General features: G+C 42.3%; 1 protein-coding gene across 1 annotated transcript in view; it reads left to right on the top strand.

The window, feature by feature from the left end:
* Positions 1-15,580, top strand: part of cttnbp2nlb (CTTNBP2 N-terminal like b) — a 95,436-nt gene that overhangs the window by 9,490 nt on the left and 70,366 nt on the right. The window contains exon 2 of the mRNA XM_072480142.1: positions 11,762-11,867. Within this exon, the coding sequence (XP_072336243.1) occupies positions 11,769-11,867 (99 nt within the window). The 5' untranslated portion in view covers positions 11,762-11,768. The remainder of the gene's footprint in view (positions 1-11,761; positions 11,868-15,580) is intronic.

Below are 15,580 nucleotides of genomic sequence, written 5' to 3'. Positions count from 1 at the left end.
TGTTTTTACTCTTTTCCAAAATCTGTCTACCTATCTGCTCCTCTATCTCCCGCTGGCTGTTGGGAGGCCTGTAGTATACCCCCAACATTGTGACTGCACCCTTCTTATTCCTGATCTCTACCCATATAGCCTCACTGCCCTCTGAGGTGTCCTCTCGCAGTATAGCTATGATATTCTCCCGAACAAGTAGCGCAACTCCGCCTCCCCTTTTACATCCCCCTCTATCCCGCCTGAAACATCTAAATCCTGGAACGTTTAGCTGCCAATCCTGCCCTTCCCTCAACCAGGTCTCTGTAATGGCAACAACATCATAGTTCCAAGTAGTAATCCAAGCTCTAAGTTCATCTGCCTTACCCGTAATGCTCCTTGCATTAAAACATATGCACTTCAGGCCACCAGACCCGCTGTGTTCAGCAACTTCTCCCCGTCTGCTCTGCCTCAGAGCCACACTGTCCCTATTCCCTAGTTCTCCCTCAATGCTCTCACCTTCTGACCTATTGCTCCCGTGCCCACCCCCCTGCCATACTAGTTTAAACCCTCCCGTGTGACACTAGCAAACCTCGCGGCCAGGATATTAATGCCTCTCCGGTTTAGATGCAACCCGTCCATCTTATACAGGTCACACCTGCCCCGGAAGAGCTCCCAGTGGTCCAGATAACGGAAACCCTCCCTCCTACACCAGCTGTTTAGCCACGTGTTTGTCTGCTCTATCTTCCTATTTCTAGCCTCACTGGCACGTGGCACAGGGAGTAATCCCGAGATTACAACCCTCGAGGTCCTGTCTTTTAACTTTCTGCCTAGCTCCCTGAACTCCTGCTGCAGGACCTCATGCCCCTTCCTGCCTATGTCGTTAGTACCAATATGTACAACGACCTCTGCCTGTTTGCCCTCCCCCTTCAGGATTCCCTCTACCCGTTCGGAGACATCCTGGACCCTGGCACCAGGGAGGCAACATACCATCCTGGAGTCTCTTTCACGTCCACAGAAGCGCCTATCTGTGCCCCTGACTATAGAGTCCCCTATTACTATTACTCTTCTGCGCTTTGACCCTCCCTTCTGAACATCAGAGCCAGCCGTGGTGCCACTGCTCTGGCTGCTGCTGTTTTCCCCTGATAGGCTATCCCCCCCCCGACAGTATCCAAAGGGGTATATCTGTTCGAGAGGGGGACAACCACAGGGGATTCCTGCACTGACTGCCTGCCCTTTCTGGTGGTCACCCATTTCTCTGCCTGCACCTTGGGTGTGACCACATTTACATAACTGCGATCTATGACGCTTTCCGCCACCTGCATGCTCCTAAGTGCATCCAATTGCTGCTCCAACCGAACCATGCGGTCTGTGAGGAGCTGCAGTTGGGTACACTTTCTGCAGATGAAGCCATCCGGGACGCTGGAAGCCTCCCAGACCTGCCACATCTCACAGTCAGAGCACAGCACCCCTCTAACTGACATTGCGTCAATTAATTAAAATTTGTCTTTTTTTTTTTAATACTTTTTTTTTTAAATTGCAAAGTTACTGTCAACTATCTGTTTCCTAGCACTAGATTTCTAATAGAAATGCGATAGCTAACTATAATACTCTCCGATCTCTGGCTTAGATATCCTCTAAATTATAATTAAGTTATTATGTTTAATTAGTTCCCAAATACTCAAATTTTTTATTTTTTTTTTTAAATTTAGGTTAGAATCCCAACCAGCCACTCAGGTCACAGCTTTTCTGTGATGTCACTTCAGTTTCCCCCCGACACACAATTTGAAAATAGTGACACCTACATCCCATAAAAGAATAAAAATAGGACACTCTGCATCATCCTCCAGTACTATACATGCCATCATCACCCTAAGTAAAACTTTCTCAAATATATCCTCTTTCTATAATTTAAGAATAATTCACAACTCTGCAGCTGAAATCACCCCCTGTACAAAGTACTTTCAACTTATCACCCCATGTTCCATTGTCTTCCCGTGCCCTGGTTAATCAGCCTTTTTTTGGGCAATTTCTTGAGCAAAATCTCTGAACTCTCAAAAATGGGTTGATTTGACTCCTCTTGTGCTTTTTCCATGTCAGTCTTACCAACAGTATCTTCCTACTCTTTAGATTCTGTACTAAACTTTCTCTCTATTGCTATCTTTCTCCTTGCTCTCAAAAGTTTTCAAAACGGCCATCCCTTGGTCAGCGCCCAATCTCTGTTCTTTCTCACCCGCAACCCCCTTTTCTGCTCAATGTTCACTCCTCCTTTTAAATTGCTCTGATATGTTCATGCCGATTAGCAGCACATATATAAACGCTGCTTGTTGCCTCCTCAGCACTGCGCCATGTGCGCAATGATCGTTTTTGATTCTTTGAGATGATGGGATTAGATAGCCTTGGCAATCTCCAGAGTTCAGTGCATTTTCCTCTTGTTTTGAATATTCGCCATTTAAAAATGTTATGACCTGTGTCTCAACCACTCTGTGGCTAAACATTCTTTTTCTGTGTGAAAAATGTTTCTCTGAATATCTCCTCAGTAATAATTTTAAATCAATTCCTCACCACTGATACCCAATTAGAGTCAAGGAAAGAACTAGGATTTTCTTTTCACTCCTTATCAAACCCGTCATAATTTAAAACAATTCTCAAGTCTTTTCCACAATTATGGTCTCGCATCTCTGGAATCGTCTTGGTGAGTGAATGCCGCATTTTCTCTTTAATGGCATATCTATAATGGGGTGTCGAAACCGAACACACCACTATGGCCCAACTAGTCTTTTGCATAAGTTTATTGCCCTCCATGTGCTATGAACTCAAAATGCTATTGTCTTTTTGTTAAGGTTTTATCTCCCAATGTTTACACTTCAAAGGGTTATGTATTTGGACTCAAATTTCTCTGTCATCCCTCTTCTTTAGTTCCTTTTGAGTATATACTGCTATTCATAGATTTTCTTCATAAAATGTATTACCTCATCCGTATTAAATTGCAGCTGCTACTTGTCCGCCTATCCACTAACCTATCTGCCTTGGCCATAAATCATTTTCATTTCTCTCACTGTTTTTGTCCAATCTCCTCTTTTGAGTTGTCAGTAAATTTCGAAATTCCATTCCTTATATCCAAGATCAAATATAAGTTTTGGACAAAACAGCACACTGATTCCTGGGGTTCCCAGCTTACAACCCTTCTGTAATGCCAGTAACGCTCAATTATCCTGAATCTGTTTCCTGTCAATCACCCAACTTCCTGTCTGTGCTGCAAGATTTCCTCTTTTCAATTTATATTTTTCTAATGAGCCTGTTATTCGATACCTAATTGAATGCCTCTTGAAAATCCAAATATCTTTATTACTGCTGTATTCCCTTTTTTTATCCAATTAATTACTTTAAAAATTGCTAGTGCATAACTTGCCATTAAATCTATGCTGACTTTTGCTTTTTTACATGTTCCTTACTTTTATCTTGAATTATGGATTCTAGAAGTTTGCACACAACTGATTGATTAACTGATCGGGTGGGGTGGGGGTGAGGGGTTAGTTGGCGGTAAAGAGGGTGTGGTTGATGGGGGGGTTAGTTGGCAGTGGAGGGAGTGATGGTTGGTGGAGGGATATTTCAAACCCACCAACAGAAACCCGGATGGGTCAGGGGGCTACAGTTAAAATGACGGAGGAAACTTAACCCATCCAATTCTGAATGTTGCCGTTTTAAACTGCAGGTGTCGAGGATTCCAACCCAAAGTTGATGGGCTCTCTTTTTTAATATGTAGATAGGGGCCCCAGTGACATCATTGGGCCCAACTATGATTTGTATTTTTATTAATCCTGCTACTGTTGTCCCAAACTAGGGACATTGCCTGTGATGCCACATGGCTCGGTTATTTGACTAGAAGGCTGTGGAGGCCGCAGAAGGCTGTTGAGGCCAAATCAGTGAGTATCTTTAAGACCGAGATTGATAAGTTCTTGATTAGTAAGTGGATCGGGGGTTATGGGGAGAAGGCAGGAAAATGGGAATGAGGACATATCAGCCATGATTGAATGGCAGAGCAGACTCAATTGGCGGAGTGGCCTAATTCTGCTCCTATGTCTTATGGTCTTATGACTACTAGTTTCATTGATTTTATTTTTTTGCCTTTGCTGTAATGTGTTTAGCAATTTCTGTGTCATCTTGCAAACTTTGGTACTGGAGCACATGCAGCTTTTATCTCCATGCAATTGTATCCCAGCTGCCTTCTCACATGAAACTAACATAAAAGCTGTTCATTAAGTTCCAATTAGCTGTGAACCTTACAACAGGACATCGATTTGCAGAAGAAGAAGTGGTAAACTGAGAAAAACAGCGGGTGGAGGAACTGAGAATTTGCACCCTGCAAAGCAGAAATCCTCCAAAAATATTAAGTTTAAAAAAGAATATGATGGGGAAGTATACAAGGACATTAACAGATTATATTCATCCAGCCTCTTTAACATAATAAAGCATCCTCGGGTGCTTCAGAGGAACAGAAGCCAAATACGGAGATAATAGGTTGGTTGATCAAAAGCTTAGTTAAACAGGTTGCTTTTAAGGAGCGTTTTAAAGAAGAGCAGTGAGATAGAGAGGTGCAGAGAGAGAATTTCAGAGCTTGTGCCTAGACACTAGTGGTAGAGCGATTTGAGAAGCACAGATATCTTGGAGAGCACTAAATAGACATGTGCGTGAATAGATCATTTGGCTCTTTTAGCTTGCTTCATCATTCAGTATGGTCATGACTTGGTCTTCCTGCAATGTGATTGATTCTCTTCATCCCATAATTCCCTTAGTATTCAAAAATCAATGTAACCCTATCTTTAATAACAATTGACTGTCCTCAGCCCTTGGGGTAGAGAATTCCAAAGATCGACAACCATTTGAAGACATTTCTCCTCATCTCGGACCTAAATGACTAATCCCTTATTCTGAGCCTGTGGCCCCTTAGTTCTAGACCCCCCAGAAGGCAAAACATCCTCTCAGAATCTTCCCCATGAAACTTCTTTTCAATGACATCATTACTTTGTTTCAATACCAGAGAATTTAGACTCCGTCTACTCAGTCGCTCCTCGTAGGATAATCCTCTCATCCCAGGATTCAGTCTGGTGAACCTTGGGCTGGGTATCGGATGTCAGAGTCCTGACTGCCAAAGAAAATCTACGCCCAGGTCAAGGAAGGTTCCCAAAAAAGAGGAGGACAAAGGAAGCACTTCAAAGATACTCTCAAGAAATGCAACATAGATGTCAATGTTTGGAAGACCCTTGCACAGAAGAGACCTACTTGGAGGAACCTCCTGATTGAAGGGACACAATTCTTCGAGGACACCCAATGGGAAGAGGAGACCTGGAAAAGGAGCCTGAGAAAGGAATATTAGCGATCTAGAATGTCAGGACCAATCCCACCTCCCGGAAACACCTGCCAAGTGTGCGGCCGTAAATGCGGCTGTCGGATTGGGCTCATCAGTCATGCCAGGGCCCACAGAACCCATGACCAATAACATGGAGTTTCTTAGGGGGACAATCATAATTGTTAGTGAGTGATCGCTGAAGAAGAGTTCAATAGAAGTATACATTTCTTTAAAAGTTCTTTTAATTGGAAAAAGTACTATACCAGAAAATAGCCTTGCATCTTAATTTAATTCATCCATAGCCACAGAATATCTGATGGTTCTGTGGACCTTTACATGGGTCTCTCATTTGGACAGGCTGTTTACAAGTCGTGCTTGAAAGCGCTATCTCGGAGGAGATTTTGCAGTAACTTTAATTTGGTCCTAAGCAGGATTATCAGTTGGCCAAGTCACCTACCTGGTTCTCACCTCACTGGGTACTTATAATATCAATTCAAAATCTGAACAGGTTGTGATGCACATTTGCAGGACCAAAATATTATAAATGCCTCGTATATAATGGCCAATTGCTTAAATATGTTGATTGATTCACGCCTATTTAATGGAATATTTGAACCAACTATTAATTACACAAGCTAGGAAAATAGAAACATATAGCCATAAAATCGACCATTGAAATGGCCGAAATTTTTTAAACCTACTACTAATAAATCAGCAAGCACTACAAAGCCATCCATTGTATTGCTCAGGATTTTCCCTGTTGTTTCTGCAAACATCCAGTCACATGCAAGTAAAAACTTGGATTTGTCCCATAATATATATTTTTAAATTACATAATTCTGGAAAAACCATTAAATCTATCCACTATATGTTAGAACTGCTTCTAAGTAGTTTCCTGCGTGGAGGCCTGAGCTTCAGTTGTGTGTGGTTCCCAGATGTTTGGTCCTTCAGTTAAGTTGGAGAGTTGTAACCGATGACAAAGTCTATGTAGATGTAAGGTGCCAACTGTTCAAACTCATTTTGCACCTCTTGTAAAGGAACCGCAGCACCTGTAGCACATTGTAATAATCTATGTCATATGAGCACTAGGTGGACTATCTACAAATATTAATCGAGATGCAAGCAGCAGATAAAAAGAGTCCAAACTATATTTTTAAAACCATTTAAATCATCAAATAAACTTTCTGAAATTTAATCTGAAAATCTACACCTCCACCAATGCAGCACTCCCTTAGTTCTATACTTGGGTGTCAGCCCCAGACAATGTTACTCTTGTTTCCAGAGTAGGGCATAAATCTGTGACCTTTGGATTTGAGCAAAAAACATTACCAATGAGGCAATGCTGGCACCTGTCCATCCAAAAATGTGCTTCAAGGTGCTGGACAACCTGTAAGCAGAACTACAGGAAATTTGAGTATGTGCAAAGCAGAAATTTATTTGTGTTTTTTTCCAAATTGTGTAGAGAAGTGTATATCTCAGAACAAATTCAGTTACTCTCAGTATAAGGGAAGAAGGTTAACATGATATCTCTAAAAGACATTCCGTTGTAAACCCTTTGCTTGGCATGCAAAAAGTTTAAACTTTGGCGTGAAATGTTTAAAGTTGCATAAATCCATTAGCCACATTTTTTTTCATTTCCCATTCATTCTCTTCCCATGACTGGGAATGGAACATTAAGTTGTACGTTCCTGTTCTATTATTTCATGGCATCGTGCCACAGTGTTACCTCTGAAACCTAGCAATTAAGCCATTTGATTAATTGTATAGAGAGGTATTTTCATAATTTCTAATAACCACAGTTTCACCAGCAGTTTGTTTGTGCCACTGATTTCTGCATTTGACCAACAGGATTCCTGCTAAACCAAAACTCTATTGTACTGTAAAGGAAAATTAGCAATGCAGGTACACATTCACTCACACTTGTTTCACAGCGCCAGAGACCTGGATTCGATACCCAGTTTGGGTCACTGTCTCTGGAGTCTGCACGTTCTCCCTCCGTGTACCCGAACAGGCACTGTAGTGTGGTGACTAGGGGATTTTCACAGTAACTTCATTGCAGTGTTAACCTACTTGTGGCACTAATAAAGATTATTATTACCTCCACCAAAATCTCAGACAGCAGAGTGCAGATCTTAATCATTCATTGCATGAAAACATTTCTCCTTATTGTCTCCATTGCTGCTTTTGCCAATTACCTTAAACCTGTGCCCTCTCGTTCTCAGCTATTGAGCTTGAATAATTTTTCATTGAATTGATGTAGTGATGCAAGGTTAAGTGGGGCTACGGGGAGGTGTGGGCTTGGGTAGGGTGCTCTTTCCAAGGGCCGGTGCAGACTCGATGGGCCAAATGGCCTCCTGCACTATGAAATTCTGTGCATGGTAGATCTAACATTTTAATAAGTAGTAAACTGTTCCATTCTTACAGAGCAGAGTCTTCATTAATACTGGCACACAATCTTGAGACTCTGGGGTCACAAAATTGACTCCGAAGCATTTGCCAAGTCTAAAGATGGTAAAAAGAGATGTTACACTATTGCTTTGCAAAGAGGTGCAGACAACATGCAAACACACTGCTTCCCCATTCCCTCTTCAAGGACCTGAACGTAGTGCAGCAAGAGGTTTAAAGACCTCATAAAAATGGTCAAGATCAGTGAATGCATCTTCAAAAGCCATCATCCTCAGTGTTTAGCAGAAGATGTTTACTAGAACCTGGGAGATGTTGAAAATAGCAGGTTTGGTGCCAGCATTAGGCACTGAGTGACACTATGATCTTCCCACTTTGTATGGTTCCAGCACGGGTATGGCTACCCCTGCACTAGCACCCCATTCCAATTACAAAATGCTATACAGGTTACTTTGAAAGTGGATCAACTGCCATTTGTAGCACGGACTTGGTAAATGCTTCAGAGCTCAATTTCAAGACCTTTGAGTCCAGCAGTGGAATTATTTAAAAGCATTAGCATAGGACTTGAGGTGCTTTTGGCTTTCTTTTCTGTTGGTGTGAGACTTGCAGCATCGAGTAGAGGGTGATAGGCTGAGGTGGAATACATTGGGCATGAATCCAGGTGTGATGAGAGCTTGGTGGACTGAGCTCTGAGCTAATTTGTTGGTGTGATGGAATGGATAAGAGGTGGCTTTTGAAGATGCGCTCACAGAACATGGTCAATTTAATGAGGTCTATAAACCTTTTGCAGCACTGTGGACAGGTCTTTCCGGCAACAATGCTCAAATTGATCTCCGTGGAGATTGCTTTTGCAAAGTATGCCCTGACTGAGTCCCCTGTGGAAACATGGCCTCTCTCTTCTTTTCCATCTCCTAGATTAAGGTTGACCCCACTGCATCAGAGAACCTACCTGGGAGCCTTTCTCTGCCTGATGCTTACACGTTTTTCACTTCCCAGAAATTCTTTCTCAAGACCATTCCGCCAACTACTGCAGCTAGAATGTACTATTCTTTTAAGAGTCGTATTCTGGTTTTCGCACCTGGGCTCCCTACTGAGCATGCAGCCGGTCCGCACTGCTTTAGTGCTGCAATCAAGGAAGTGAGCAAGCAGCTGTTGCATCATGTCAAGCGGGCACAGAGAAATCACACATCGCAATCCCTATGCCCAAAAACTGACACAATCCGACTGTTAGCCCTTGGTGTTTCAACTAAAAACGGTAAAAATTAACAGACCTCAATGAATCAAACTTTTTGGATGATAGCTTGCTGGAAAGGTAGGTATGTTCTTTCGACTTTGTGATAGCTGACTGATTTAGTTTGCCTCATGAGTTTGGGCAGAGTAATCCAAACTAAATTGAAGAATCACTCAATCAATTTTTAAATTATGCCCTTGTTCAGTAAATAACTTGGTATAAGCAGGGAAAGTGAATATATGATTAGAAATATTATTTAGAAAACCACAGTTCCTCTATGTACTACTGCAAATGCCCCATCTTGATTTAATTCCACATTCTTGCAACGCAATAGTGTGACATCTCAACTACCCAATGATCTTGCACAATAATAACTTGTTTTTCACGTTTTTAATTACATCAATATGTAGAGAAGGGACATTGTCTGTTCAATTAGTGAGTTGGTTTTTGTTCTGATTTTCATATTTTATTGTCTGGTAATAAATGGACTATGTCCAGGCAGTGTAAAGATGTACAAAGTCCCATTTACAATGCCCCTTCTCTACAAATTTAAAAAACCCAAGCTATCTGGTTTACAAGAACATTTTATTCATCAGGAACTATACTTTTGGGGCACGACTGATGATTGGTGTACGTGCTCCCCAGGAGTAAACTTCTATAGCTTTTCATCAAAAAAACTATTGCTGAAGCAAAGGTTAAAAGCGTTCAATTGTGCTTAACCAATTTTAAATGTTAGCTCAAAGAAATTAACCTTTTTGGAGTTTTTTTTGAAGTACAGCAGTAGCCCATTCGGTATGCCCAGTACTGCCATAACAAAGCTAATGGATATTACTTTTTAAAATTTGTGTACTGGTATAATGCTTCATATTTAGTAAAGAGCCAAGTATATATCGTAAATTTCAATTATGATATGTTATATAAATTACACCTCTTGTTTTTGGTATTTCAGGAAAAATAATTTGACAGTGCCTTTTGTGCTGGTGCTGTTTATTGTTTATGATTTTTGACCCTCCTATCGAGCTGCACGTGTTTCTGTGGAAGTCCACCTGGGCGGCACGGCAGCACAGTGGCTAGCACTGTTGCTTCACGGCGCCAGGGATACGGGTTTGATTCCCGGCTTGGGTCACTGTCTATGCAGAGTCTGCAAATTCTCCTCGTGTCTGCGTGGGTTTCCTCCGGGTGCTCCGGTTTCCTCCCACAAGTCCCGAATGATGTGCTTATTAGGTGAATTGGGCATTCTGGATTCTCCCTCTGTGTACCCAAACAGGCGCCGGAGTGTGGTGACTAGGGGATTTTTGCAGTAACTTCATTGCAGTGTTAATGTAAGCCTACTTGTGACACTAATAAAGATGATTGTTAATATTATATGTCTATCTTGCTCAAGTCTCATTTTCACAATAGTCTTCAAAGGTTAGGCTGTCATTCCCTGTACTCCCACCACGCCAACTCAGTTGGTAAAGCAAATGTTTTATAATTGAATCACACAAACAGAGGAGTTTGCAAGCACCCCTCCTAATCATAAATCATCCTGACTTGGAAATATATTAATGTTCCTTCATCGCCGATAGGTTAAACCCTGAGAACTCCCTATCTCATGGCAACATCAAAGTAACTTCAGCACATGGACTCCATCTGTTCAAGGAGACTGCTTGCCACTGCACTTTTGAACAAAAAGGGATAGGTAATACATGGTGGCGATGCCCACATGCCATGAATTAATTTTTAAAACAGTCATTGGGCCAAGATCAAATAACATCCCAATACTGACTGCATAAGCTTGTACACCACTGATGAAGGTGCTTGAGAGCACTGACATGTTGGGAGAAACGTGCTTTTATTTTTAAAAATGACTTGCTTTCCAAATTTTAATACTGGATTCCATAGTTAACTCTTATCGGTAAAAAATATTAGTTAACCAATGTGCAGACTAGGTGGATTGGCCATGCTAAATTGCCCCTTGGGGTCTGAAAGGTTAGGTGGTGTTATGGGTATGAGGTGAAGGCATGGGCTTAAGTAGGATGCTCTTTCAAGGGCCAGTGCAGACTTGATGGGCTGAATGGCCTCCTTCTGCACTGTAAATTGTATCTATGTATGGTTTTAATGAATGTGCAATTTACAGACTAGGAAGCCCTTATCAAATATAATTTTAATCTCATGCTGTGAAGGAAAGAAAGGGAAAATAAACCATGGACAGAAAGCTCCAATTAAATTAAAGGACATTACGCCGATGCTTGTGCAAAGGGCAGAATTGCCAGCAAGCTTCTTTAGTGAGCAGGAAGCGTTTTGCTGAAATGCACAAACCTTGGTGGCTAAAGGAGTGTGTTGTGTTTGGGAAGGGACTAAAAACTAGGTCAGTGTCACTGGAGCAGATCATATGCACAGGATGGCTAATTGTTGGAGGAGATTGCAGAAGCAGGAAAGGTTGAGGCGATGTCTGGATTTTCAGGTAAAGACGAGTGTTTTAGTGTCGATCTTCCAAGGCACAGGGAGTCAGTATAGCTTGATGACACCAGGACAGGTGAGAACAAAAATCATGGCATTCTGAAGATTTATAATTTCTATATATGGTCTAAATGGGAAGATCACAATTGAGAGAATTGAACAAACAATTAAGCTAAAAAATGTGGTTTTAGAGGCAGTGCTCTGAGCGTTAAAAGAAAATTGCCTTCTTGAAAGATCAAGCTATTGGACGCTCATGCTCTCTGCAATACTCTGTACAGTTTGTTAAACCACACATTAGGTAAAACTAAGGGGGGGGGGTAGAACTGAGCTAATGACCATAGTTAGTTGGTGTATCTTTTGTTTTTCAGAGCAAAAATGAATCTGGAAAATCTCAGCAAGCCAGAATTGCTGATGTTCTTCAGTGTGCTTGAAGGAGAACTTGAAGCAAGAGATGTAGTGATTGAAGCATTGCAAGTAAGTGGCACAGATTTTATTTCTCACATAAAATTGTTGGATATTTCAGCTTGTTGCAAGGTAAATGTATGCATCTTAATTGGCATTCAATCCTAAATGTATATGTACTGTCATCCCTTTCTCCAGTGTTATGTGCTGTTGTCCGTGGGATGTGTTTGTGCATTGTTAATATAATTAACTTTTTGTCAAGAGCCGCAAATCTATCCGAAAGCAACTTATTTTAAATATGCCTGTTATTTCCCTTTCCCAATATCCCAGAGCTGACAACCTAACTGGTGCTCACTGGTCAGGAGCACAGATGGCTAATGTACTATGAAGTCATGAAAAAAAGTCCTATTTCAGGATGACACTGCAAGGAAGTGTCTGTTCCCAGCAGATTTCTTTGTTTAATGCAGCATAAGGAAATGACTGAAGCAAATAGGAAACACCATTTGTAATATTTATTATGTGGCAATCAAGAGGAATTTTGAGCTCCTCGTATGAGGTACATATTTCTACAATAAAACTTGCTGTTACAGAGATTAAGTGATTATGGGAAAATCTAAGATTTCATGTGATAGAGATCTACAGGCTAAGTTGGGGATGGTATTTGTTTTATAGTTATTTAGGTATGCAGAATATGAGATGTCTTGCAATAAATCCGGGCAGTTATCACTGAAGGTAAATCTTCAGGATTTGGATGATAGCTGGCGCTAAAACCTGCTGTGCTGTATTTGATGTGTTGCCATATAAAGTTGATGGCTCATTCTGGATTCACTTACCATATAAAGTTTGTAATCTGCGGCTGATTACAATCCACTTAGAACCATAGAATTTCTACAGTGCAGAAGGAGACCATTTGGCCCATCGATTCTGCACCTATCCTCTGAAAGAGCACTCTGCCTAGGCCCACTCACCCACCCTATCCCCGTAACCCCATAAGCCCACCTAACCTAAACACATTTGGATACTGAGGGGCAATTTAGCATGGCCAATCCACTTATCCTGCACTTCTTTGGACTGTGGAAGAAAACCAGAGCGCCCGGAGGCAACCCACACAGACATGGGGAGAAAGTGCAAACTCCACACAAGACGGTCACCCTGGGGGTTACCATTGACCAGAAACTGAACTGGACTAGCCATATAAGCACTGTGGCTACCAGAACAGGTCAATAGCTAGGGAATCCTGCGGTGAGTAACTCCTCCTGACTCCCCAAAGCCCTATCTACAAGACACCAATCAGGAGTATAATTGAATACTCTCTATTTGCCTGGATCAGTGCAGCTCCAACAACATTCAAGCTCAACACCACCCAGCACAAAGTAGACCTCTTGATTGCTACCCCTTCCAAAAACATTCAATCCCTCCATCATCGACGAAAGTGGCAGCCGTATGTACCATCTACAAGATGTACTGCAAGGACTCTCCAAGGTTCCTTAGACAGCACCTTTCAAACCCACAACCACTACCATCTAGAAGGACAAGGGCAGCAGAAACATGGGGACACCGCCACGTGCAGGTTCCCCTAAAGTCACTCACCATCATGACTTGGAAATATATCGCCATTCCTTCACTATCGCTGGGCCAAATCATGGAACTCCCTCCCCAACAGCACTGTGTGTGTGCCCACACCACATGGACTGCAGCGGTTCAAGAAGGTAGCTCACCGCCACCTTCTGAATTGGCAACTGGGGATAAGTAATAAATGTTGGCCCAGCCAGCAACACCCACAACCAGTAGATTAATTTTTAAAAATTAACACATTCCACCACTGCCGCACAAGATGCACTACAGGAACTCACTAAGCTTCCTAAGACAGCACCTTCCAAACCCATGACACTGCAATCTAAAAACATAAGGGCAGCAGACACATGGGAATCCCACCACTTGGAAATTCCCCGCCACACCACTCACCATCCTGACTTGGAAGTATATCACTGTTGCTTCACTGCCACTAGATCAAATCTCCTGGATATTTCACTCTCACTTGCTCTCCTCATTCCTCCCCCCATCCCCAAAACAGCACTGTGGGTGTACCTACATAGCATGGACTGCAGTGGTTTAAGAAAGCAGCTCACCACCACCTTCTCAAGGGAAATTATGGATCAGCAATAAATACTGGCCTAGCCAGTGATGCCCTCATCCTGTGAGTTATTATTTTTTTAATGGAGCAGAAGGACCTGGGCATAGGTCATTAAAGATGGCAGGACAGGTGAAGAAAGCAGTTAATAAAGCATACAGTATCCTAGGCTTTTTTGATAGTGACATAGAGTACAAAAGCAAGAAGGTTATGCTGAATTTGTATGAGAAACTAGTTAGATCTTAGCTGTAGAATTGTGTACAGTTCTGGATGCTACACTTTGGGAAGGATGCGAGCACACTGGCGACAGAGTGCAGGAGAGATTCATAAGAATGGTTCCAGTTATGAAGATGGATTGGAGAAGTTGGGACTGTTTTCCTTAGTGAAAGCAAGGCTAAGTGGTGGTTTACTGAAGATGTTCAAAATCCTGCCCGGGATGGACAGATTGATGTGATTTGGAAAATAAGCTAATCCAATATGAGAAAATCTTCTTGCCCAGCGAGTGGTTCAGGTCTGGAATGTACTACCTGGAAATGTGGTTCAATCAAGGCATTTAAGAGAGCTTTATTTAGATGGTTGAATAGGACAGCACGGCAGCATTGTGGATAGCACCATTGCTTCACAGCTCCAGGGTCCCAGGTTTGACTCCGGCTTGGGTCACTTTCTGTGCGGAGTCTGCACATCCTCCCCGTGTGTGCGTGGGTTTCCTCCGGGTGCTCCGGTTTCCTCCCACAATCCAAAGATGTACAGGTTAGGTGGATTGGCCATGATAAATTGCCCTTAGTGTCCAAAATTGCCCTTAGTGTTGGGTGGGGTTGCTGGGTTATGGGGATAGAGTGGAGGTGTGGACCTTGGGTAGGGTGCTCTTTCCAAGAGCCGGTGCAGACTCGATGGGCCGAATGGCCTCCTTCTGCACTGTAAATTCCATGATAATATGCAGGATTAAGTGGAAAAGGCAGGAGTCTGGCACGTGTATTGAAATGTTCAACCGCTTGAAATTTCCATTTGCTCTTTTGCTTAAAGTCTTGGTGGTTTCAGTGTAGTAGAGACTAGTTACCTTCCAACACAAAGAAGATATATTGTTACGAGTCAAACTTTCTATTAATGTACCCATTACTTTCCATTTGAAGGTGGCTACTCGTATAGCATACACTTGGGACTTGCGATCCAAAATGCATACTAAGTGGCTAACTCTCTCTTCAGATCAGTGCAGATCCATATGTAATATTTATTTCATCAAGTTATAAAACATTTTCTAATTTACAGCTGGAATGTAGAAATTGTTAAACATGGCATGGGCACATAGGTTGAATGGCTTTCCTATGTGCCATGGGGTTTCGATATTTCCATATAGAAGTGTACTGTGCCCAAGGCTATGATGAAAATATCTGAAACGTTGGTTAGGCAAAATTTTTCACATGGAGGTGTTTCCCACCAGGCACCAAAAAAGATCAGCGCAGAATGCATCTCCACTTTTGTTGGCAGCCCTGCAGTGATTTCAAGCTCTGTGGAACATTGATTGGCTGGGGAAGGTACATCCGCACCTTACTTGAGAGGAAACCCACCTCAGCTGCTGACCAATCTGATTGGCTGGTAGTCTTGTAGTCCCACTAGCACCACCAGGATCAGGGGCTACTGCTGGGACCACAAGAAG

The sequence above is a fragment of the Scyliorhinus torazame genome, chromosome 17 (genome assembly GCF_047496885.1).
Source record: "Scyliorhinus torazame isolate Kashiwa2021f chromosome 17, sScyTor2.1, whole genome shotgun sequence".
In the NCBI taxonomy this organism is placed as follows: domain Eukaryota; kingdom Metazoa; phylum Chordata; class Chondrichthyes; order Carcharhiniformes; family Scyliorhinidae; genus Scyliorhinus; species Scyliorhinus torazame.
Note: the sequence above shows the minus strand (reverse complement) of the source record. Positions and strands in the feature narration are given on the sequence as shown.